Source organism: Periplaneta americana, chromosome 6, assembly GCF_040183065.1.
Source record: "Periplaneta americana isolate PAMFEO1 chromosome 6, P.americana_PAMFEO1_priV1, whole genome shotgun sequence".
In the NCBI taxonomy this organism is placed as follows: domain Eukaryota; kingdom Metazoa; phylum Arthropoda; class Insecta; order Blattodea; family Blattidae; genus Periplaneta; species Periplaneta americana.
The window spans coordinates 19,304,561-19,332,500 of NC_091122.1; the positions used below are offsets into that span (position 1 = coordinate 19,304,561).

Below are 27,940 nucleotides of genomic sequence, written 5' to 3' on the forward strand. Positions count from 1 at the left end.
CCGTTACTCCACAGGTGTGGACGCACTAATAGTAATGACAAGGTAATTATTTTAATAATATAGTAAAATGTTTGATTACAGTTACGAGTACCTACAAACCACGAAGAAATAATCATTTATATAATATAATAATTGTTTCTCCTCTGAAAGCAAGAGTTGATATTGTGAAAGAAAATAAGTAAACTGCTATAATTACCAACAAGTATAATAAAATAAATATGTCAGCAGTTTTGTAGAATTTCTCAGTGGAATGCGTATCCCTTGAGACAACATACTATAAATTGAATGTCACTGTTCTAGGGCCTAAGCCTACTTCCTGTTACGCCGGTTTCATAACTTCGGCATTGGTCACCCCTTGGAAAAACCATTGTTGACTTCGGTCATAGTCCTGACTTGTCTGGAAGGAGAGGATGACTTACCTGAGAGATGCCAAACTGAATGGTCCTCGCTCATTTTAAGTTATTTTGTGGCTATTACCTATTGTAAAATATTGAGGTGTGGTAGGAAGCAGCTGCGAGAGAAACTACATAGCAGCAGAGATTCTTAAGTAACTGTTTTATTGTTACGAGTTTATGAATGTACCGAAGACAAATGACGACGTTTCTGCCTGCCCAAGAGTCAGTAGTCATTGGAAATTGAGGTGCTTTTACATGCAAATTGAGAGACTTACAAAATACGTACCTATCTGTCTGTTTTATTGCAACTAATTTGTGACATACTCCAGCTTTATACAATGAAATGTGCCCGAATTGCCACTGCAGCAGAAATCTAATAATAATTATTCCGCCATACAAGGTCATATTTCAAAATATACGAAATTATCTGTCTAAAAAATCAAATTCGTGACAAAATAGCTCATAGTGGGCAAAGGCCGACTGCTGACCTCACGTCACATGCCTCAGCAGAGATGAACGATCATCCAACCAGTATGGGTGTTTAAGGTATGGATAACACTAGTTCCCCAGTCGTTATAGCTAGCTTTTGAAACAGGCTTTCTCTGGTCACTGTAGCTCTCCAAATTCATCACGATGCTGGATGAACACCGGTCCCATTCATTGACCGAAACGTCATGAGAAAACACCTTCCTCATGAGGATTCGAACCAACGCTCATTCTGTAACTCTAGTCCAAGGCATGACATTTTAGAGCATGTAGCTACGATACAGGGTAGATTATCTCTCACCCATTTTGATTTCCTTGTTGTGTTTTATACAATGACAAAATATTATTAAAGTGAAACTTCCCTTTCGGGTATTTTAAAATTCCCCGTCCGGTTTTTCCATGTTCTTATGGTACAATATATCTCGGTAACGGACGTGGACACTTACGCACTATATAAAAGGCTTAAAGTTTACTTCATATCGAAAAAAGTAAACAAATAACGGTTTTTTGGGCTAATGACGAGTATTTCACTCTTCGTCATTCATCCATATGAAGCCAGTTGTGTAATTTTTGTATAGACGTTACATGCAATCATAGAGATTTCCTCAAATTGTCTGTAATATTTTAGTATTAATAGTTCACACATATTCAATACCTGTAACTAGGGCTCGGAAGTTGATGAAATATCTTTTTTTCTGGGACATCACATACAATGCAGGTTGCAATATAAGCTCGTTTCATTTCAGCACGAACCAATATAGCCTACTTGTATTTTGCATTTTTCGATATTTTATTGTATATTGGTCAGTTTTAAGGGAATATAGTACTTTTGTTGCATATTTTGCTCTTTTCTGCTTTCAACGGATTTTTTTATGTTGTGTTCGTAGTCCATATTCGGGGACCTACTGCAGATTGCTTACGCAATTTGATTGGGTCATGTAGGAATTTTTCTTATGGTTGCATCAGCCTTGACTCTTGATCACGTGCGGTAAGTGCTTCCCCCCATTCAACGCAACAGAACAAATATTGCAGCCGCAGTGCCCGCAGTCAGCATTTTATTGTACCTCAGAAGTGAAGACGTAGCCTACAAATGCCGAAAGTGAAGTAAAATAGACAGAAGGTTTTGCTACAGTTAGTGACAGAGTTTGGTGACAGTGTATTTTCTACAGATGGAAGTAGGCTGTACTATTTTATAAGTTGTGTGAAATTAAAGAAAGTGCAGATGCAGCCAGATATATGGTTAAAGTGAGCACGAAATTAAATCATTTTACACAAAAATGGTTTACATAACATGCATGGCTCTTGCTTTTCATAGAGTGTGTGAACTGCTGCGAGTTAACTATCTACAAAAAAGTGTAGGGAAAATTGGACAAGAAGTTAGACAGAAAATCAAAAAGTTATTGCAAAACAATGTTGGGTACAAGTGAATGTGTAAAACTGAGAAAGTTCTGCAAAGTGAAAATTTTGACTTCAATGCTTTTGATGAAGATTTTTCACCAGGGGACCTTGATTTTTCAAGTATGCGCCCATGACGTCAGTTGAAGTAAAAAAGAGTTTTCATTATTATTATTATTATTATTATTATTATTATTATTATTATTATTATTATTATTATTATCTTGATGATTTTTTTTAAGTTTTAGTGTCATATTTTCAGAAATTAAAGTCATTTTCTGTGATTTTTAGGTCCTCAACTTCCAATTCCAAGCCCTACCTATAACTTTGAATTACGCCATACGTTTGCTTCGTGGTCTATGTAAAGAGTGAGTATACAGTAGGCTATCTAAATATTCAACGTATCTTTTAACTAAAAACGCAATGTTATATACATTCTGATTCTACACAACAAAGATGTTTTTTCCGGGGCTCTGCAAGGGTAATTAATCCCTTGATATAATCTGAGGCTTCCCCTGTCCTCGAGGGCCGAGATTCACGGTCTCTCGAATATGACAAGGCAATGACAAAGCTCTTGTAGATCCTATCTTAACAAAATAAAGACATGAATTTCTATATAGGAAGAATGAATATGTTGCACAATGACGAGCCACCCTGCGAGGAACGCCCGTGGAATGTTGTTATTTAGGATGTTTGTCTTCTTCTTGCTTTTGATATTTACTTCAAAATTATTATTGTGAAGATTTCTATTACTTATTCGTGTTCTGGATACACAATGAAGTCCGTTTCAGAAAATTGCTCTATAAAGATAAATATGAATGGGCATAGAGCGCGGGTCGGGCGACAGGCCAGGCATGCTGGCTGGCCCACAAAGTAGCTGTCACACTGTCAAGTCGCGGAATACCACGCTCCAGCGGATCTGAAACGACTTCACCCGCGCACCGAACTCAATGTAGGATGAAAAATGGTTTCTCCCAGCTTCCAAGGCTTGCCATGAACTTGAAAAAAAAAAAAAAAACAGGCGCAAGTCTCGACAGAAGAACTATTAGGTCTCTATGTACTCGCTATTACAGACGCCCAAGTGCTTTCAGGTATAGTTCCGTCAAAAGATGTCGAAGTTTTTTTTTATTTATTTTCGAATCAGGGGCGTCATTTCAGTTGTTTCTTTGGGGTGGGGGGAGATTTTTTTAAAGGAACACCTCATAGAGTACGTATATCGCGGGGCATAGTCCTTCCTATTTCCTCTGAAGTGCAATATTTTTCTATACCGTAAACTGGAATGAACTTGACCACTGGGATAAACGACCGTAAAACAATAAATAAATAAATAAATAGATAAATAAATAAATAAATAAATAAATAAATAAATAAATAAATAAATAAATAAATAAATACTTAATAAATAAATAGATAAATAAATACTTAATAAATAGATAGATAGATAGATAGATAGATAGATAGATAGATAGATAGATAGATAGATAGATAGATAGATAGATAGATAGATAGATAGATAGATGGATGGATGGATGGATGGATGGATGGATGGATGGATGGATGGATGGATGGATGGATGGATGGATGGATGGATGGATGGATGGATGGATGGATGGATGGATGGATGGATGGATGGATGGATGGATGGATGGATGGATGGATGGATGGATGGATATACATAAATAAATAAGTAAATTTATAAATAAATAACATCAAATACAGTGAACATATTTTTAAAATTCTATATTTTTTCTTTTTTCTTTATTTCTTAAGAATTTTTATTATTTTGTCACAAATTCTGCTAATATATATATATATATATATATATATTGTTTTACGCTCAAGTTTACCCCACTTTACAGTGCATTTTAAGCGTTTATGAAAGTGAAATATTTTAATATTAAAAGTTTAGTTCTCACATTTATTCTTCAGTAGTACTACTCAATTATTAATTTTAAAAATCTTAAACCCAGGGAAAACAACCCTACCTTTCCCCCTCTAAATGTTCTCTCTGTTTCAAATAAGATATATCGTGGTTGAGAAAGACAAGCTTGATCGATTATTTATCTCTCACTCACTCACTCACTCACTCACTCACTCACTTACTCACCCTTAAGCACATGATACCCTCTGTGGATCAAAATGAATCAGTGTCTGGGAGCGATTTTTACGTTGTATAAATTACGAATTTATAAGTTGTAAATCGTTTCTGATTAAACATTTTGCGTATCTGGCTTTTATTTCTCTGCACGGAAATGGAGATCTTTCTTCCATCCAGAATCTCGGCGAATCTCCATTGCATTGTGTCTGTTCTATGATTGTTAAGTGATGTCCTGCGCCATCTTACTTATGCGTGTATGTATTTCAATTTGCAGAAGAGGGACATCTTATAGAATAAGTAAAAGCATTTCTGGTATTATTATCTGTAAATTTATTTGGAATATACCTTGCTTGAACATATTTCTTGTGCCTAATCATAATGATAGTAATGCAGAATTTACAATAATTACAGTGATGCTTTCCAGATAGTTAAAAAATGTTGTTATTGGGAAATTAATGTAAATTAACATATAGTCCTATTATTTTGATATGCTGTATATAATATTAAAGTACCCTTTAGGACGAGTCCATATCACACGAGGGTATTTCGTAAAAAAAAACAAATTAAAACAAAGGACAAGTCCATCTCTTTCAAGTGAAGAAGGTATAATTTAATCAAAAGTAGTTCATCATATACTGCGTGTTCAGTTCAAAGTGTGTCATGGCTGGCTGTATGTCGTCATGTGGCTAACCGATGAGCCTAGAGAATTCAATCTTCCTACATTTCCGCAGAGGCGTATTACCTATGTGCAAGAGAAGTTGCCTGGCAAGTACGGCGTTCATTCTGAAGAGTGCTTACCGATACGTACCGTAACGCCGGCAGTGGCAGGAATGTGAACTGTTTGGAAACACGTACTGAGGTGAGTTTTTTCTTACTGTCGGGATATGGGAGAGGGTTAAGACGATTATTCACGTACAAAATTTGTTGACATTAACTTCGACAGTCAACATGGACACGGAGCATTTGATTTGTATTGTGGAATGTTGCCTTCGCAACCGATGATAACAAATACCCTGGATACGACTTGCCTGCGCAAAACACAGTTCGAAAGAGGTTATGGTAGCACACAGACCGTACAGACCGCCATCTGTTGCTACGACGTTCAAGTTATACCGTACACGTTCTTAAGTTCAGATTGAACGCCTTGATTAATAGGCAACTTCTCTGACATAAAAGCTGAAACTCACTTTAAATCGCTGACAAACCAACAGTGACGTCATGACACACTTTGAAATGAACACCCAGTAGTATCAATAAATAATCTAGAACAAGTTATTGTGTTAGTATCATTTAATTCTCATATTCCTCTCACTAGAACTGAATATAATATAAAACTAAAAGGTGAGTATAATAGAATCTTAAGCCACAAATACAGCATTTCACAGGAGAGCGTATTAAAAGTTTAGAGTCCAATGAAATGTGAATTTAGGTGCCGTATGATAAGCGTCCTACTTGTGTCATTTGTTGAGTACATTTTATAACATTTTGATTTTACCAGTAGCTTCCCCAGATGTGTAAGGGATGAACTCGCACAAGAAAATACTTTTGTTAAAATGTGGCTTTGAACTATCTCATTCTGACTCCTTAAATTAATAAAATAACAACAAAAATAAAATAAATATGTCATGCAATCAATAGAATTTGAAAAACCACTCATTTTTTACACAATTGTAAAGTTTGATCAATTGATTTCCTTTCCTAATCACTTTTCGATCTCAAATGGCTGGTCAGGTTTGAAATTCTTCCGGAGTAGATAATAGATACAGTATTTAATTTTTTAACCAAAATGAGTTCAGTTTTGAGCTTCTGTAAGCATTTCTTCATAGTTCCTATGGAAGTGAGCTATGGTTTCTTACCTCATCCTTCATTCTACCGGTGCGGACAGAGATTGAACTAGCTAGGGCAACTTACAAGCGAAGCAGAAAATTGCTCGCCTCGATGGAGAAACAGAATTTGTTCAAACAAGTTGCTTCCTCTCCACTAAACATCAACAAACTTTACCATTTCAACCGACTTGACAATTATTAGAAGTCATGATAGTTGACTAACTAGTTCCAGGAAAAAATTAACAATAGAAGGGAAAGAGTGCAGAATGGGACATTTTAGTTCACTGGTTATTTATCTTTGTCGGCATAGTACATAGACATGTTTATTTGCCCATTGAAACTCTGCAAACAGAATTTTAAGATTTGCCAGACTTTCTAAACTTTGTAAGGAAATTAATTTTTGTTTGTATTTTCGCATCAAGACCTTTTGTAGAAAAATTTCGGAATATGTATTATATGTCTTTCTCGTGTTAAATTCTATCGTACCTGGTTAACATGTTTCGACCTGTTATGGGCCTTCTTCAGAACTGGTTGTTGCTGTTCTTGGCGCCTTTTGTTTTGTTTCCTGTGGGGGTGTGTTTGTGTAGTGTAATGTGGGCGCCAAGACCAGCAACACCCAGTTCTGAAGAAGACCAGTAACAGGTCGAAACATGTTAACCAGGTACGATAGAATTTAACACGAGAAAGATATATAATACATATTCCAAAGTGATATAGTGTTAAAAGTTATGTAATCAAGATATAGAAAAATGTGTTAAGTGCGATTTTGGATCAAGTCAATCTATTTAATTATTTGGACTACAGTCTGCTTTTTTTCAATAAAGAAATATTCAGAGCAAAATTAATTATAATAGATTACTACGAATAATTAATCACGTTTCCCAAGTCCAAAAACACATTTTATGAATTCCGGAAAGCTCACCAAGTAGACCTATTCCTTGTATTTCATCAGTCGTTCATAACGCATAACTTACGTGTACTCTTCTTGAGATTAATGGCTTGTTGTCTAGTTACTGAACAGCCTATTTACTTGTGTTACAAGTTAAATAAGTACGAATCTGCAGGAAGAGAGTTTCATTAATAATTTTCCTGGAGTGAATAAATGCAAAACGAAACGTACAGTGTCTGATATAAATGATATCGACGATATGTGGAATACAGTTCAACACCTCCTGTAATGCTGGAGGAAACTATGAATGTGAGTAATAATTTATTACCTAAAAAATCGAAGAAGATTTATGGAAAGCTGTATGGGCAATTCATAAACTGTAGAAGAACAAAAAATATAACATAATTTTTAGAAAATGTACTAGTAACTTTGAGCAATTTTTAAATCAAATTAAATCACAAACATTATGGACAAACTATTTGATATTAAACTATACACTAAACATCAAACATCAAATTGATACATTCAAATACAGAAAATTATATGCCCTGTTAAAAGGTAAATAAGAGAGGTATAGAGGAAAGAAATCCAAAACATTTTCATCCAATGAAATGAAAGCATTCATTAACGAAGCACCTGACCACAAATATAATCAATATCACTCATATCTAACAGTTCTAAATAAATTAATTTGTATCGATAAGCACATTTTGGTATGGGAGCAGAAAAAATAAAATTTTCCTCAAATGTTTTTGTATTGAATTGATTTAAAGAGGAGAACTGGGAGAAGAAATTTAAAAGGTACGCAAAACGCGTCCTCGCAAAGGGTTCGGGGCTGAAAGAAACTGAATATATGAGCTCCAACCCTGTTGGCCACTTGTCTCACTCCGGGTTACGTTGCTCCACTGAAGTAGCTCTAGAAAATTTGATAGAGGAAAGCCGAAAATGGACGTAACTTCTTAGGTACCACATACGCGAGGAGAAATGTTTTTGTAATTGATAAAATCAGTTAAATAAAGAAGTGTCCATTTAGGTTCCTACATGATATAAAGGCCCAAGATGTCAACACTGAAGCCGTCCTCAGTGGTCGTGCTGTTCCCATGCTGACCATTGCACCGAAGTACAGGGATTCAAACCGGCCGAGGGCGATAAATTTTAGATGGCGGTAATATTCTTAACTTGGCTTCCTTGGAGAGAGCAGTAAAACTGATAAATCCATGTGCAGATCTCATATTTTATCTCTACCTCTGTGCAACGTCACATTTGCGGTGGGAGGTAAGGAGATGGGAGGAAAGTTGTAATGCTTTTCAATACGCTGCCTGACGCCCACGTTGTAAGATAAGCCATTTGAAATTTAACGGCCACTGACCGGCAGAGATATAATCCGAGATCTGTGGCTGATTCACGGCACCTAAAGGATCCCTGCCTATGAGAGAGGGCTCCAGGCAAAATTTTATTCGTGGTCCATTTCTCGCCCACGTTGAATTTAGACGCTTCCAATTTCAACACTGGAAGTATGAGCACAGAGCAATTGAACATGGTTTGCCATGTTTGTTCCTCGTCCTCTGGCAGAGAAGGGAAAGTGTTTGATCCGCTCCCGGATTACGTAGGGCTTTGCGTGTTAGCAGTACAGTGTGTTTGTTCGGCTCTGTCTCTGTGCAAGCTTGACAATGAAGTACACAGACTCCGCCACGCATGAAACGCGATTACCTGCGAGCACAGCTTTGTTTACTGCCTACTATCCCGTGCTGGGATGTGGAGGGAAATAGATTCAAGCTTCGAAAAATAGCTAGAGAACAGGGTAACTACGTATTAAGAATCTTCATTGTACAATGTATATAACAATTGTGCTCTTGAATTCCACATCAGAGCCAGACCAGGGTTCGAATCCGGAAGATCCAAAAACAATTCCAATGCAATTTTTGGAGTAGACTTTCACGCAATGTTACCGTTTTCTCTGTCAACATTACAACAATATCGCTTCATCATACTGGTGTGATGTATGTACAATACAATACACAAAAATGAATGATTGAGAGATCTCTTTTAATAGGTTATTTAACGATGCTGTAAGAAAATGCGAAATTATTAGTGTCGATAGAATTGACGATAACAAAATTACATCTTGGCGATATCAGACTGAGAATTAATGGGATTACGTGACTTTCGCCTTACAAATCAGGTTAACCTCGGAAAAAAAGAAACCAGGTAATCGCCAATCCTATGGACAGTAGACTTATCAAGTGAGTCGCTAAGCATAATGAGAAATGATCTATTTTCGTTATTCCAATACCGGTATTAAAAAAGTAATTTAATAGTTCGACGTAACCCGTCTTCTAGAAGTAATACTAAAACATATTTGAGTGTAAAATAATAAATGAAATTAGATCCATAATAAGTCAAAATAGTGATTTTGGACAGTCGATAAAAACTTCCTGAACTAACTGGCTTTGGTAAATTTAATTCACCGCTTTAATTCATTCTTCTTCTACTTGTTTAAGTAACAAAATTGATAGTGTCCAAGCCCCCTGTACACACTTGAAATACATTTTATTTCTGTTTTCTCCATTTGGAGGCTGCTAAAGACAAGGCCTTCTATATTATTTACAAACTGCCTCCATCGAGGATAGCCAGAGCCTTCTTCAAGTAACTGAAGAAGGCTCTGGGATAGCCCTTACGGACTCAACTCTGAACAAAATATACATGTAATCATAAGTAATGAATAAAAAATACTAAAAAGTGAAAAACTAAAAAAAAATAATAATAAATAGAATAACTGAACAAATCCAGAAAAGGATATAATAGAACATCAATAACTTATAAGGAATAGGGTAAATTAGGGTCTGTTTGACAGTCGGGCATGTTGGATACTTTGTACTTTAACGTGTTACCTCGCCACTTGTGGGCACCACATTCTGCTAGAAGTCAATGACGGAAGTAGCCACGAGTGGGGCTACTTCCGTCATTGACTTCTAGCAGAATGTGGTGCCCACAAGTGGCAAGGTAACACGTTAAAGTACAAAGTGTCCCAACATGCCCGACTGTCCAACAGACCCTAATTTACCCTATTTAAGTATTGTTATGAATCTTTTAGCACCATTAATCTCATATCCTTTATACATTTGCCATCTAATTGAAATTGTTTGCAACAGGTACAACAATTTTTTTCTGGTGATGCCTCTCATCTCGACCATTAAAGGCACTGCTTTTGTGGACTCCAAATGATATTTCGGAGCAGTGACACATATACATTATATAATATAATTATAATAGTAACCCTTTTAATTCTTAAAAAAATTCCTGCAAGTAATTTGTGATAAAATGTTCACACTGAATGCTTAGTGTAATTTTCCTAATCATATTCAAAGGATGTACAGGCTGTACAAATTGATTAAAATGGCTACTTAAATTTTTGCTAATATCTTTGTTTTTGCAATTTATTGCGAACTGTTTCAATCGAAAATAGACAATAATTCGATATACTCTTAATAATTTGGCTTAAATAGTTCAAATTTGAGTTTTTGTGAGTTGTTTTATTTTTGAGTACCATCGCGATCTGAAGGAAGACCACAACGAGTTAAGAGGAAGACCGGGAAGTACAGACGTGGACAAATTATTAGACTAAATTAATTATATGTGCAACGAAACTGTATTTACCGGTAGAAATAATGAACAAAAATGTATTTTTGTACAGATATAATGAACAGAAAATTGAGTCTGGAAATTACTAATATTTTGTGAACTTTTCCTTATTCTTCATTAACACGTTGATTTTGTCAGGGATGTTCGAAACTAAAGTTAGACACTTTCTTTGAATATCAGCATCGTTTAGTCAGATATCAGACAGTGCTTAAATGAGTCCATGTTTTGTTGTGAGCCTCTTTTTGTTCACTTTCTTCTTCAGTATAGATCACAGGTTTTCAATTTCGTTCATGTCCGGTCTTCTTGCAGGCCATTGAAGAATATCTTCTGCAGTATATATTAAAACACCAGTAGTACCAACATAGTCAGAAAAAATATACTTAACCATTGGAAAAATATACCAGAATCATATTTACAACAATAGAGACTCTGTGAATTATACTGATAGTTGATATGACGAATTATATTATGTTTCCAAGAAAACGTTTTAGTCTAATAATTTGGCCACGTCTGTAAGTGGCACGAGGTCAGAAAATGGAAACGTAATTATTGTGAGTAGTTTAAGGGCCAATATCAGCAGAGGAAGGAGTGGAATGACACCGTAGTTTTACGAGATACCATATTACAGAACTGAATATATCTATCATATATTCTCTCTTGGAAATATGACTCATATGTGTATATTCTGTTGAGCCCGTCGCTTTAGTTGCGTAGGAAATACAAGTGCGATATTTTAAAATTGAATACATTTTTACAGCACATTGCCGTCACATGCAACTGGTATGATGTAACCATCAGGTTCACCCCTCCGAAATACCATCTCTCTGTCACCAATTCCATGGGCGCTAGGTAACCACATAGTTTATACAGCGTCGTTAAATAGACTATTAATATACTGGTATAAAGTGAAATAAAGCGATCTCTGGTAGCAGGTAAAAATATCCTAGCAACGCCAGTGTTCCAGGATTTGTATTTTGTTATAAGAACGAGACAGGATGACAGATCTGTAGAGCTGCAGTCCTGTGAGGAGCAAACATGGCAGCTGGAATAAGGGTCGTTGGTTTTATGATGCCGTTGATCCAAATCATACGCCTCGCTGCTTAGGTAAATAATAATACGGGAGACAGCCTCTGCTAGTCCTTAAAGGAAGAAAATTTCTATGAGATGGGTTGCTGCCTATGGAATCACTACACCCCCGGCCCACAATACCCAAACCTGTTTGACCTTGCGCTCGCAGGAACGTGCAGCAGAGTTTTCAATCTCTGTGGTGGCAGCTTCATTCATATCTGATTGCCTATTATGTCAGTTGTATTTTATTTGCTGTATCTGCCAACAATCACACAGTCTTCCTATATATCAACACACACTGCACCACATAATATTAGCTGGGATCCATACATACTGATAAATTATATAGGCCTTCTGATTCCTTTAATATTCTTCATTTAGAAGAAAACATTTTAAATCACGTTCTAATAAAGTTATTCCGAAGTCCCATCATAGTCATCGTCGTCGTCGTCGTCATCATCATCATCATCATCATCATCATCATCATCATCATCATCATCATCATCATCATCATCATCATCATCATTTTCGAATCTTCCTCTTCCTCCTCTTCACCAACTCCAACAACTTTACTTTAATCATTTTCTTTTTATATGTTTTCTACGGCAGTTGAACATCATTCACCGCCGTGACATCAACGAATCACTGATGTGTAATGTGTCAAGACTTGTAACTAACGTAACGTAATTTTATTCGTAGTATTCTTAATCTGAGCGATCACCATCATGTTCTACTACAGGTGAATGATAGTAAATGTATGAAAAACGCGAACTTCAGCAATAATAATAATAATAATAATAATAATAATAATAATAATAATAATAATAATAATAATAAAAGGACTACTAACTAATTAACGTAACGTAACTCTACATCTTCGCCTGAACTATCACCGTCATGGTCTCTTCTATAGATGAATGGTAATAATGATAATAATAATATTATATTATTATTATTATTATTATTATTATTATTATTATTATTATTATTATTATTATTATTATTAAACCTCTAACGCGAAAAAATCTATTGCAACACATTTACCAAGTTCTACACAATCTTGTATCATCTGTATAACCCATTTATCAGGTAATAAGGGTGACAAAGTGATATCGAAATAAATTAATTCCCTTCTAAAATGAATAGGCCTACTAGTCGTTCAAGCGATTGATCAATCGATGGGCCGTTCGATCAATCAATCAGTCAGTGCATGAATAAATTAATATACAAAAATAACCAAAAACCAACAATCAAAATCAATCAATACTGGTAACGAGTGAGAAAAAAAAAAAAAAAGAAAAGCGACGCGTGAAAAAAAAGAGATAAAACAGGAGGGATGGAAGGGAGAAAAGCTATAGTATAGAGCACAACATTATTCACAAGGTCCTCTACAGCTATTCACAATAAGGAGAGACTGCCTTGTCCACCAGAGTACCAAAGGAGTGTAATTCTGGGTTAATAAGACGGGGATCTGGGCATGTGATAGATATCCCGGCGGCTCTTTTGTACGGATCGCCGCTCACCATTTTGCCACCTCGTTCAAAAGATGCGCTGGACTGAAGACACGCTATTCATATGAAGGCGGCAAGTGAAAAACATGGTGTAAAGTGTAAACCAAGAGCTGGGGATCATCTTCGAGAGTTCACTTTGTAGAATTATCTCCAACGAATTGGAAATCTTCACGTGACTGCGTTCGAATCCAGACAGAATACGACGCGACAATGACTGCTGCTGTTTACCCAGTCACGCCGTAACCCCTTCCGTGGTATCACCTTTCCATTGTCCACCCTTTCTTGTGGCGAGACACAGATAATCGGAGCACCATCTCAATCCCAGCTTAGAGAATGTCAGTGCATATTGTGGTTGCCGGACCATTCAATTTCCGCACCTCTCGAGGGTGTCTCGTTGGCCACAAATCCTAGAGCAGTACTCTACTTCGAATTCTTGGTACTTGATGGTCGTATTTATGCAATCCACAAGCTTTTTAAGTGGACACTCCGCTAAAAATGACAACTTTTTTCCTATCTTTTTTTTTTCAATCAAACTTTGAGAGCATGTTTTCTATGAAAGGAACTAACAAAATCCAAACTTTGACCTCCCAAATGTTTTTGGCTTTTGATTTGTTATTGTTTCTATTATATTTAGAAACATTTTCAAACCAAAGTTTTTAGTAGAAGATCTCAATTTTTGAGCTTTGTTTTTTTTTGTTACATTCACAAGACATACAGAAACAATTATTTATATGCATTAATTTTATGAAATATATCATTTATTCACTTTGAAAAAAAATTGAAAATTTATAAATTCAATTTTTCCTATAATTCATGAAAAAATATTAATACAATAAACTAGCAACTACTTCATAAATACCTGCAGCAAAAATTTAATCCAGATCGACTAATATTTGGCATAAAAAGTTGGTGCTGAATCAAGAAAAATAAACTTACGGAAAAATGGATTTGAAAGTAAAATTAATATTTGTATGAATTAAAATTCTCCTCCACTATATTCATCTAGTAACTTCAGGGAGCCAACTTTAGAACAAAAAATTACTAGATTTGTAATCAGAAATTTGTAAAAAGGAATTTTTTATGAAAAAATAATTTTGACAGCTCTTTAAATGCCACGTTCACTTACAGCCTTAATTACAACAATTAAACATTTATAATCAGAATTGAACTAAATTATTTTGGGATATTAAAATATGCATTCTAGAGAAATGAAAAGCCAATAAAATGTTTTTGGAATGTTGTTGATCTACAATTAATTTAGGTGCTGTTACCGCTCGGTAACCCCCTTTTTCAAGGGCAGCTATCCTTTTTGGATTATTCTCTCTCTTCATGATTATCAGTGGCGTCTCCCCTTAAATAACTATTTTAAAATATTTTTTTGAATATTATAGAGGAAAAGGATAGAAAGTGGAAACGAAGAAAAGTGAAGTAAATAAGAAGTACACCATACCTTAAAATGTCAATGAAAATTAAAGTGTGTAACTTTAATGAGAAATATATTTTATTGAAATTACTAGTATTTTCTGACCTGGAAAGTTGTAATATTAATCTTAAATATATTTAAAATGACGGCATCATGTTTTACTTGTTAACCTGTCGTCCACAAGGTGGTTCTGTCTAACGTATTTACATTTTCACAGTACAAAACATGACATAATTCAACGACAGAATCTTTCATTTCATTCGAAGAGTTGATCGCAGTACGTACAGATTTGTAAATGCTATGAAAACAATTTTAAGATATAATAAATGTAAATAATAAGTGTAAATAAATGTAATAGGCAATATACACTCAAATCCCAATATGTCGGAGAAATGAATTACTACTTGCATAATTTTAGTTACAAGCGAAAAGAAATATATATATAGGCCTAAAGGCTGATTGAATAAATACGTGCAAATATAAACTGGAAATAAGATATTCTGTACAGAAGATTTTGAAATAGAAAACTTGGGGTCCGCTAAGTCAGATTATGCAGATATGAGCTTAAACATGTACATCGCTATAGCTTACTGTTTTACATATATTTTTTTTAATGGGTTATTTTACGACGCTGTATCAACATCTAGGTTATTTAGCGTCTGAATGATATGAAGGTGATAATGCCGGTAAAATGAGTCCGAGGTCCAGCACCGAAAGTTACCCAGCATTTGCTCGTATTGGGTTGAGGGAAAACCCCGGAAAAAACCTCAACCAGGTAACTTGCCCCGACCGGGATTCGAACCCGGGCCATCTGGTTTCGCAGCCAGACGCGCTGACCGTACATATCATTTACGTTTATTATTTACATTTATTTACTCTTATTATTTAACATTGATTTGTAAATTTATCTTTCTAGTAATTTATGTAAGGAACACCTTTGAAGAACATTGTTACCGCCGACTTCAGATATTTTTTTCTGTTAATTTTTTACGTAAAGACATTCATTGTAAATGTGGCTGTCTTTATTAAAGATACTAACGGGAAAAGATTTGATATATAACAAGAAGCTGTGAAATTATGCAATGATAAAATAACAGGGTTTCAGTAGTATTGCTATCGGGGTATGTAATAGGAGGCAGTGACGTCAAGTACTGAACAAACAAATGGAGAAAAAGGGAAGGAAAGAGAAGGAGAGAGAGATGAAAGACGCGGAGGAGAGAAAAATTAAGGAAGAGAATAGATGAATAAAGTAGGAGCAGAGGAAAATGGAAGGAAAGCAGAGAAAAATAGAGGGGGATGAGAAAAAAGAGAGACGAAGATATAGAGAGATGAGAGAAAAAGAAGAGGGACAGAGAAAGAGTGGAGAGAAAACGGAGAGGGGAGAAAAATGGAGAGGAGAAGGGAAAGAGAGAATAGAGAAAATAGAGGGGAAGGAGGGAAAAGGAGAAGAGCAGGGAAAAAGTGAAGAAAACAGAGGAGGAAAAGAGAGAGCAGAAAAAGGGAGGGGCGTGATAAATAGAGGTTGATTTGATAACAAATGGAATGATAGAAGAAAATGTTAGGGGAAAGGAAAAACAGGGAGGAGAGTAAAAGATAGGGGAAGAAAAGACAGAGAAGAATAAGAGAAGAAGAAAAAATAGGATAAGGAATGAAACAGGGAAAGAAGGAACAGGGGAAAATATCCAACTTCATTCATTGCACAATGAAAACTTGGAGAGTATTTTTCATGTTTCGTGACATAAACATTCAAAACGTCATCATGACTTTACGAACATAATGTATACGTACAGTACGTGAACATTTGTATATATGATTTCATTATTCTGCGAAAGATCTAAATTTTTAAAATCCTGCTAAATAATGAATATATATTTGATCCTAAATCTCTAGATATTATTTAATTGTCTAAAAGAGTCACTTCAGACGCCGGTCATTCAACCTGTAATCCACCTCGAGAGAGATATTGGAACCCTGTGCTTGCACACTCGATTGAGAATAGCTGTAGATGAAGCATTCTATTCGGTCGTTGAACGTCGTTTAAATTTAGAGATGAACCAATGACCCAATACAAGAATTCTGCGTTGTAGATTTGCAGTTCTAAATTAAGTTCCTCTCAAGTCAAGAGTCATACCACCAAAACACTGCGCAGCAACTACAAGTCTGACGAAAGAAACAAACAGATCTTAATGCATCTTCCGTACGTGTTCCGGTTTGGCAAGCTACCGAGTTCTCCTAAATATCTTTCAATACCGCTATTACTCCAACTTCACAGTAATAACACAACAAAAAGCAATTCTCTGACCTCGGGCTTTCTCTGAATCTGAGATATTGTTTAAATGGGAAGATCTACCAGTTGAGCTATGGAAATGCGTTTGTTTTGTCATTTAGGTAGGGTCAAGTAGGGCTGTTATGATACAAAAAACAATCTTTTGCTGTAATTTTTATATCAAAGGATATACAAACTTGAAAAAAATTAAGTCTTGTGGTACTTTAGACATATATAAAGGATTTGGAGTTAAATATATTTTTACTTGTAATAACAGATCAAATTAAAACAAAACCAATGCATCATAATAACTTTCTGTGTGGACTATTGTGATACACCTAGAGCCATTCTGTTACAGTGCTATAAATCTGGCCATATTATACAGAGCAATGTAGTAAGGTTATTGTGACACATATAAATGCTTAATGTATCACCTAAAAACGTTTGTTTGAAATCACATTAAAATTGACTAAGATTTAGCTAGCAACTTTGTAATGACCTCTTTTTTTCCCATAAAAATGTATATAATTTACTGAAATATTAACACTTACTGCCAATGCTAGAAAATTGCTATATTGTCAAATAATTTTTTTTTGTGTGTAAGGAAATAGATTGAGAAAATTAAGATACAGTTTGTATTGATACAATAAATTAAAATACGTTTTTAAATAATGATAAATGTATTTTCCAAAGTTGTGGTATATTTTAGCAATAGGAATGACTATTAAGTTAAAATTGTTTTGTAAATAAATAAAAATAAGTAAATATTTGTAATTATTTTAAACTTACAAAATGCATTGTAGGTGCCATGCAAACATATCAAGTCAAACAACCCTTAATAGCTGACAAATTATGAAATACCCCTCAAGAGGTAGGCTAATAAATTACTTTATGTTAGAAAATTGATCAACTTGGTAAATTTCTTTCATTGTAAACATAATATCATAATAGTCCTTCTAGAATATCATAACAGCCCTAAAATGTGTGTCATAATAGCCCTCCTTATTACTGCTAGACTGCTCAACATTCACAGCTTTTCTTTAGAGAAAAATGATGTCGACACTATTCTGAGTAAAAAGGAAATTTAAAAATTATTCTATCTTTATTCATTCGAGAGCAATAGCATAAGCAACGGAGAATCAAGAACCTGTGGTATCTGAATGGTCAGACCTTCAACCTATCACGCAGACGGCCCAGGTCTGGGATTTTTCATTGAAAAATCCATAGTGACTCTTGTGCCGTACAAGGTTGCAGTTGGGATTTTTCTGGGGGTTCTCCCGTTTTTCCCCATGTTAGGCCTCTACACAATTCCGTCAACATTTCTCCATTTCGCCATCATTCCACAGCATTCGCCGACTGACGACGCACGGAGGAGGCTGCCTGCTCGAAACCTGGGTACGCAGCGAACCTTAGTGTAGTCAACTGGTGTGAGTTCGGGAATGCGCCTAGCTTGAGGGTTAGCGCAATAGATCGCACCAGGTCCATAGTGCCTCCCTCTCGTAAATTCCATTCCAACCGAGTATCACATCAAAGTTTTTTCAAGAAAAAAACTGGCTTTTCTTTTAATATATTTATGATGCTGATAATGTTGTTTTTAAACTTTGTTCAATATTGCTCCTTAAAGAGCACAAATTTGTAGTTATATAATTGCAGTTAAGAATTTTCATACTGGGCGTTGATACATTTTAAATCTGTATCAAATTAGCCCGACATTTTTACTGTATCTTATTAGCTCTACCTGACCTTACTCTTTTAGGAAATTAATGTAAAATTAATCTGTTATATTTAGGATTTTAAAATGTATAATAATAATAATAATAATAATAATAATAATAATAATAATAATAATAATAGTAATAATACTTCTGCATATATTTCATCATTACAGTGGTCTATCGTCGTAACTCGTAGGCCTACCCATCGGGCACAGATTTGCCTAGTGCGTTACTCCGTCGAACAGATGGCAGGTCTATCGTGAGGAGATGAGAGGATGATAGATTAAAATGATAGGGGTAATGAGAACTGGGAAAGAATCAGGTCGTGGCCCTTGAAATTGCTACTATCTCATCATTCGCCTGGAGAGGTTTTGAAATGCACGAAAAATCAAAGTCAGAAAAATCCAATTCGGATGTCCTGAATGAAATGTGGGGATGATGATCATAATCATTATGCCATCGTGCTCGGTTAATAATAATAATAATAATAATAATAATAATAATAATAATAATAATAATAATAATAATAATAATAATAAAACAGTTGTCGCTAGAGCTATCATTTGTATGATAATCTTTTCCGATATCGTATTCGTCTGCACAATAGTCATAGTAAAGATGATAATAGTAGGCGTATAATAATAATAATAATAATAATAATAATAATAATAATAATAATAATAATAATAATAATAATAATAATAATAATGAGTGCTATCACGCAATCGCAGATCCTCCGGTTTCGAGTTCCGGTTAGGCCTGAGATTTTTCATTGAAACATCCATAGTGAAACTTGTGTCGGACAAGAGAACGATTTGGGTTTTTCTCGGGTTTCTCCCGAGTCAGCCGGTGTGGGTTAGGAATGTGCCTAACTTGAGCGTTAGAACAATAGATCTTGAAAGTTCGCAGTGCTGGGTCTTAGTGCCCCCTCCCCGAATAAAGTTCAATTCAAAATGCGTCATAAGTTCGAATATCGTAATATTTCTTCGTACGATAATACAGCTTCATTATTGTAGGTACATGTTTCCATAGAAACTTCACAACTTAACTTTTTGTACAAATCATTTGTACGTACATATTATCAAATAACTGGAATCTGCCGACATAATTAAATTTATAACAATGTTACGTTAGTTTATAATTGAGATGTATGAAAAGTGGTTAAAATGGATGTGTTATTTACTTTTAAAAGCAAATCTATTGGAAGTGAACAAGACTAGAAAATGTGATCATGATCGTTTGTGTAAGTGAAACTAACCTAACCTGTATTAATGCAATAAATAGGCCTACCTATCCAAAAGCAGCGACTTCGTGGTTGTATAGGTAACTGGCATGGTACTGCGCACGATACGTGATGCTTTCATTCTTCCAGTACGCAATTTATGTTAGGGGATAGTCGGGTAGTATCGGACATCGGGTAATATCGGACAGTGAGTTTCTTTCATCTACCACACGATGATAGTACCTAATTGACATGGTTACGTTTCTGTGATGTTGCATAGAGAAACGTAACCATGTCATTCAGGTACTACCATATGGTGGTAGAAGAAAGAAACGCACTGTCCGATACTACCCGATGTCCGATACTGCCCGATACTACCCCGACTCTCCCCTATATCAGCTGAATTTCGCAATAGTAACTACGACTAGCAAAATAATATCCATACTGCAGTGCATTTAAAACCTGAAGGAAATGATAATACGTATTTTTATTTTCATGAATTTTGTTTGACAAATATAATTTATTTAATGTACAGATACCGCACAAGTTTCCATATATGAAAATGCATTGATACACGACAATTTATGACTTCGTATTCTAGAGGTACGATATTCGATTGCAAAATATTTTCTATGTAACAACATAGACAGTGCAATAGTAAAGATGTCATCACAATGTTATCTAAAATTGTCATTCCTCTCGTGTTCTTGTATAACTGAAAAATTACATTGTTCGTGTTTTGAAAATTCATGCTTTGCTGTTTTGAACTTGGTTATAGAGGAGTTCACGTAATGATTAGCTAATATGGTCATATTTTCAATGTTACCAACTGTTACCAGACATCACCAAATCAGAAAAAATGACAATTATGTGTACCAAAACAATAATAGCAAATATTATTCATTTACTTACTTTGTTATTAACTTATATATTTACAATGGTTATTAGAAGAAAAAATTTGCTCTAGTATTAGGGATCGAACCCGGGTTCTTGGTTCTACGTACTAAGCGCTCTAACCACTGAGCTACACCGAAGTTCAATCCATAGTTGACGTAATATATGTCAACATATATATCGAACTTGGAGTCAGGCTACAAAGGAAAAAACACTAGAGGAGAGGAATTCGATCCAGTGCTAACTATTATCTATAGGCCTATTATAAGAAAACTCATTCATGCGTTACGATTATTTATGATATAATAATTGAAAATAATAAAATTATCTTACATTTAATAATGATACACTGCATTATAAACGATAAGGTAGGGCTATTAGCAGATTATTACTTTTACTTATTTGAAATCTATTATTCTTAATGATTGATGTAAAATTATATTCTTACCTTTAATTAATTTTAGGAATAATTATTATTAACTTAATCTTGGTTGCTTTCAGAAGTCACGCTACGCCACTGTTAATATTGATTATTAATTACGTTCAAATTTCATATAGGCCTAACACTCCAGTAACTTTCATTTATGAACATTGGCAGCTTCTTCAAAAGGCAAACGGTGCTGTTAACATGTTGTGAAGTAACTGCCAATTATAGTATTTTTCAGTACCGAAATCCGAAACAAAATTGGCAAAAGAAAATTCAACCTAACAACTAAAACTACTATAATCTAATCCACTAGCATAAGTAGTAGGAAACCCTTAAAACTTAATGTAAGAAGACCCAGACTTTATAGTTTCAATATAAGAGAAATTAGTGAAATAATTTGCAGAAGATTTGGTATGAATTAATGTTTAGTATATCCTTTTCAGCGTCCCTAAAAAAAGACACCGTTGAATGGAGGCGAGAAAATGTATTCCAGTACTTTGCTATGGACCATAATACCATAGCATTTGTGTGTGTTATGTTGCTAATCATCTGCATTGGATGTACCATCACGGCCTTCTTCCGAAAACAGTCTACATTAGCTTGGAAACTCTGTAAATTCAGAAGCCACGTTCAGCGTATTTGGAAAAGGAACAAGGAATTGAGCAAAGAACTCGTCAGGACAAAATCTCAACTGTCACTTGCAGAGCAACAGCTGATCGAAAAAGGTACAGGAGTTTCTGGTATTTTGGAGTTATCGAGACTTAGATTTGAATTAGAAGCTGTGAGAAACGAGCGGAATGCACTGCTCCGACGACTGCAGTCCGGTGGCGGGAAGTCACAAGGAGAAAGTCGTGAGAATGACAACTTCGATTTCCCACGTATGGACCAATTTTCAGATCAAAAAGATATTCTAAAATTAATTACATCTTGGAAAGAAAATGCTCAACGTTTGATTAAAAACTTAACCGAATGTGAGGGAGCTGCTGATGTAATGAAGGAGGAGATGCAAAATTATGTACAAGGTCGTCAAAATCACGATAGCTTGTTACGCGAGAAAAATTCTATGAGGCGACGTCTTGAAATCCTTGCACGTGAGAAACACGAGGCTACCAAAAAATTGTTGTCTGTTCAAAAAGACTTAAAGGCAACCCAGAAGCAATTAGAGGAAGCTAAAGGAAAGTTATATAGATCTGAAAATGAAATTGAAACCCTTAAAAAGGAAGCAGATCATGTGTTAAATGACAAGCATGTTCTACAGAGGCAGCTCGACATATCTCAGAGTGAAGTGCGTATGTTGCATACGCGTCTAGAAAATGTCATCAAGGAGAATGAGACATGTAGAAGACATTTGAGAGCGTTAGAAAGAGAGACATGGCGAAGGTCAGAAAGCTCTCCTTTCAGACTATCTGTCACTACGCAAGAGTCTCAGAATCACAAAGGAACTATTCACGACTTAACAAAACTCATAGAAGACGAAACGTCGGAAGATCAGAAGCAATTAATGAATTCTTTGGATGGTCACATTTCAGACTTTAACCGTCAAAGGAAGTCAGAATCCAGCAACGTAATACCAACTCATGATACAGACATAGATGATGTATCGGTCAGCAAAGATGATTATGATTCTGAGGTTACGAAAATTCCTGAGAAAAATTTCGTTGGATCTCCTTGTGAGACAAGTTTGAATACTTCCAATGTGTCTGAAAAATTGGACAACGAACCAACGAAAGCAGGAAATAATTTCGTAACAAATCTGTCGTCACCTAGTGGAAACATTAATTGTAAGATAAGCATCAACAAAAGCAGTTTAGAACCGAATATATTTCTGAGAACGTTGAAAGCTATCGAGCGTTATGAGAAAAGTATGGATCTAAATTTAATGAAGAGGAAATCAATGCAGTGTCCTTCAGATGTTAGAAATAAATCCCTAATAGATAAAAAGAAAACGGATGATATTTTAAGATCTAAAATGAAGAACCAAAGTCTGATGGAGGACCTGTATCTCACACGCGAAATAGAGAATTGGCCGAGGGGTGACCTTATTTCAACGGAGGGGCAAAATCGAACAATTCCTGATGTGCAGTCTAACATTACGCATGCTGTGTTTAATCAGAGCAATGACCCGATAGCTGAAATACCTCCAGGGAGGACTAGGGAAAACTCCTTTCACAGATACCCAGATAGAGCGACAGAAAAGGAGTCCTTGTGTTCCCTGGGTTCGATGTGCAGCGTGTGTAGCATGGATGGCTGTGTTGTGAACCAGGATGAATTCTCGAGTGCCACTCAGTCTTTGCAGCCTTGCCCAAATTGCCTTCTGTTTATACAGCGGTTTGATGACAGAGAACAAGGGAGATTTAATGGTAAGTACGGACCTTTATTTGAAAATATACAATATGCTTTATGTAAATGTACCGCAACCGGCTCCCGGCCGGGAACGCGCGCATAAGCCATGCATGCGTGCCGGTCTATGTTGCACCATTATTGTTCCATAACCTCTCACGCATTTTTATTGATTAGTAATACTATGCACAGGCGTTTGTAATAAAGATATTATAATAAATGGACAGAAATATGAGGAAGTAGATTCTTTTAAATATTTAAGAGTTCTAATTACCCAAGAAAACACTGCAGATGCGGATATGAGGCAAAAAATTGCTGGGGGAAATAGATGCCTGAGAGCGCTTAACAAAACTTTGAGAGCAAGATGCATAAGTAAAAAAGCAAAAATTACATTATATAAAACAGTCGTAAGACCAATTGTGCTTTATGGCAGTGAAACTTGGACTCTGTCGAAGAAAATGGAATAACAACTGATGACATGGGAAAAAAAAATTCTAAGGAAAATCTATGGTCCTAAATATGAGAATGGGCACTGGAGAATTAGATATAATACAGAACTGAAAACTCAATATAAATCTCCAGATATTGTTGCTGAAATCAAAGCCCGTAGGTTGGAATGGTTAGGACATGTAATCAGGATGAATGATCAGAGAATACCGAAAAAAATTTTAAACACAAAACCAGAAGGCAGGCGCAATATTGGCAGACAGAAACTAAGATTGTTGGATGGAGTGGAGGACGATTTAAGGACTCTAGGCGTGAGAAGATGAGGCAGAAGGCTCTGGTTGGACAGGATGGACCAAGATCCTAAGGGAGGCCAAGGCTAGACTACAAGGGCCGTAGTGCCAAAGAAGAAGAAGAAGAAGAAGAAGAATACTATGCACACAGTAAAATTTTTATTTCATAAGCGATGTCCATCTTCATTGACACATTCCCGATATATTTTGATAAAATTTACATTCACATGTGACACGTATTCACAATAAATATATTGTAAGTTCACAGGGCTAACGGCTTCGAAGCTGGGTACCTGGTTCTAATGAAGTGCACTGGTAGAAATTTAAACATGGGGGCCTGCCATAAAAATTCACTTCAATTAAATCCCCAAGGTTAAAAAAAAAAAAAAAGAAAAAGAAGACACGTATTCACTTAGCTTGACGAGTAATTAGTTAAGTTTGAAATGTAAATTATTTTGAAATAGCTTGTAAAAAGATTTTAAGGTATATGTACACCTTTACATACAAACAATTTTGTTTTGTATAATTTTGCTCCGTAAAATTTTTATACAATTGAGAATGGTACCAGAAAGAGAGTGAAGTGAACAGATCCCTTGAAATTATGTCTAAATTGTTTTTAAAAATTATTTTGTTTATAATTTTGACATGCTACTTGAAACATGATAGCTCATGCAGTTTTTAAGATAGAGCCACAGTTTTTTCACTGTTTTATAGCTAAAACTAGTCTTTAGTGCCTGACATAGAGCTATTTTTTATTTTTATTTACATTAATTAAATATTACCATATATGTAACTTACAATAATATTTTATGTTGCATAAATCATGTAAAAAATCCATAGATAATTATTAATTATATTAATGTTATTTTACTCATTGTTAGGCTCTAGGGGACATTTCAATCTTCAAAATGACACCAATATCTTCTTGGTATCACCACATTTGACTGAGATATCATGTTTGAAAGAATTAAATATTCTAAAATTACTATTTACAGCAGGGCGGGCACATTACGTGATTCTGAGAAATGAGCGCTGTGTGCTTTAAAGTGCGGGTCTTGCGAGCGCTCTGACGTATGCATACTGTACGTCATTCAGTGTCGGTGCAGTGGTGACTCTGCAGTATGGCTTCCGCTCATACACTAAAGCGTCCCGCTATTCCCATTGCTTTTAATGTATCATGGGAGGAGGAGTTCTTTTTCGTAGAGAGCAGTGGATTAGCAAAGTGTTTAATTTGTCATAAAACACTCCAACTGATTAAGAAGTTCAATATCCAACGACATTATTCTTTCAACATGCTACTGAATATGACAAATATGTTGGTAATGAACGCCACAAATTAATACAACAACTTAAAGAAAATGTTTCTCAGGTACATTATATTAGAGTATCTATTTGATATTTACATTGCATTATAAGTTATTATACATTTAGTAATATATAATTTTAAATTATACAAGTATTATGATATATCATATATCATATTATATATCATGAACTGTAATATACTATACTATGATATATCGTAATATTTGTATAACTTAAAATTATATATTACTGAATGTACTATAATAACTTATAATGCAATATAAATATCGAATAGATACTCTAATATATTGTATCTGAGAAACATTTTCTTTAAGTTGTATTAATTTATGGTCATATCATATCGTATCATATCATATCATATCATATCATATCATATCATATCATATCATATCATATCATACCATACCATACCATACCATATCATAACATATCATATCATATCATATCATATCATATCATATCATATCATATCATATCATATCATATCATATCATATATCATATCATACCATACCATACCATACCATACCATATCATATCATACCATACCATACCATATCATATATCATATCATACCATATCATACCATACCATACCATACCATACCATACCATATCATATCATATCATATCATATCATATCATATCATATCATATCATATATCATATCATATCATATCATATCATATCATATCATACCATAGCATACCATACCATACCATATCATATCATATATCATATCATATCATATCATATCATATCATATCATATCATATCATATCATATCATATCATATCATATCATATATTAACAGGATGACAATAATGTACTTAGTGAATCGGCTATGAGAATTAGCTACAAAATTTTCTACGAAATTGCAAGGGAATTGAAAACATTCAACGAACGTGAATTCATCAAGCGATGTTTAATTATATTGACAGATGAATTCTGTCCACAGCAAGTAGGGGAAGTGGAAGCCATATGCCTGTCTCGTAGAACCGTGGTGAGGAGGTTGCAGTATGTGCGTATGGGTTATGTAAATAAGCCTAATGAGTTATGTGTATGCATAGAGCGAAGTTTATTATCATTAAATTAATAAGAGTGTTATAAATTCTGTAATGTACAATGGATTGATGTAATATCCTTATAAACTATTATGTACTGACAGACTGAATGACTAGAACAACCGTGGCTCTTGTTACATTAATGCAGGTAAGGTAGCTGTAATGCGAGTCCGCCACTGCGTGAGCGTTCTGCTCCTGCTTGGAATTGAAGTACCTTGCGGAGCGAGAGCAGCTCTGGCCGGCTAGACTCAGCCGCTCTCATGCCCGGCCCTGATTTACAGGAAATGAGCCACAAACTTTCATAGCCTAGAAGACTCCATCATCATATGTCACCCCTTAAGCAGCTTCATGTCGGTCCAGTTTCAGCTTCTTTCTGCCCCTCAAATACCTCCGCCTTGTTTTAACTTCAGATGTTGAATGTTTTTTTTTGGCATTTTTGTCCCTATTTCCATTGATGCAACAAATCCTGCGATGGTGTTTGTCCCAGGGTTTATGCCCATCCTCCTCAGAATTGTAATTGCTACTTTTGAATTCTTATTAAAATGACGTACAACATCACTGACACACAAATTTACAGTTTTATGACTAACAGTAAAAGATTATAAATGACTTCATTATGTAAAAAAGTTTTTTTCAATCTAATGATCATGCCCAGATATCTATGCATCTATTTCGGAACTAGAAAGAAGTTTATTTTACAAGCAATGCTGGACGAGGGGATTGCCTGCTACGAAGTTCACTCCAAAAGTAAGTGACCGTGGCTGATGACGCAGCATTTTGGAAAATGGGACTTATCTGAAAAACAATAAGGCATAAAGCGAAAATTCTTATATCAAATTAAAGAGGAGAAAATTCTCTATTAAAATAGTTTTATATTTTGAAAATCCTAATTTTTCATCATTTTTTTCGTTTTGTGGGTGTACATATACCTTAAGGCCAGCAATTTGAGGTTAATATAGGCAGTTACCCAACATTTTGTGGGCTCTCTCTTTTTTTATTATATTGATATATTACTTAATCATTTGTATTTGTATGCCCTGTAGTACGACGTTGCTAATCAACATTTTATGTCTTGTAACCCACATGTATTCTCCTATTAGTATATTAACTGTATAATATATCTCAAGTGAATTAATCATCGAATTTATCTCGAGCATTTTAGGTCTTATAAATTGTGTGTTTGTGTGAGTGTATATATTCCCCTTATGTTATGTAACT

At 35.0% G+C, this 27,940-nt stretch overlaps 1 protein-coding gene across 1 annotated transcript in view; it reads left to right on the plus strand.

The window, feature by feature from the left end:
• Positions 1 to 19,799: 19,799 nt before the first annotated feature.
• The window catches only part of LOC138702184 (putative leucine-rich repeat-containing protein DDB_G0290503), a 9,252-nt gene continuing 1,111 nt past the window's right edge, over positions 19,800 to 27,940 (plus strand). The window contains exons 1-2 of the mRNA XM_069829789.1: positions 19,800 to 19,957; positions 21,701 to 23,617. Coding sequence (XP_069685890.1) covers positions 19,861 to 19,957; positions 21,701 to 23,617 — 2,014 coding nt within the window. The 5' untranslated portion in view covers positions 19,800 to 19,860. The remainder of the gene's footprint in view (positions 19,958 to 21,700; positions 23,618 to 27,940) is intronic.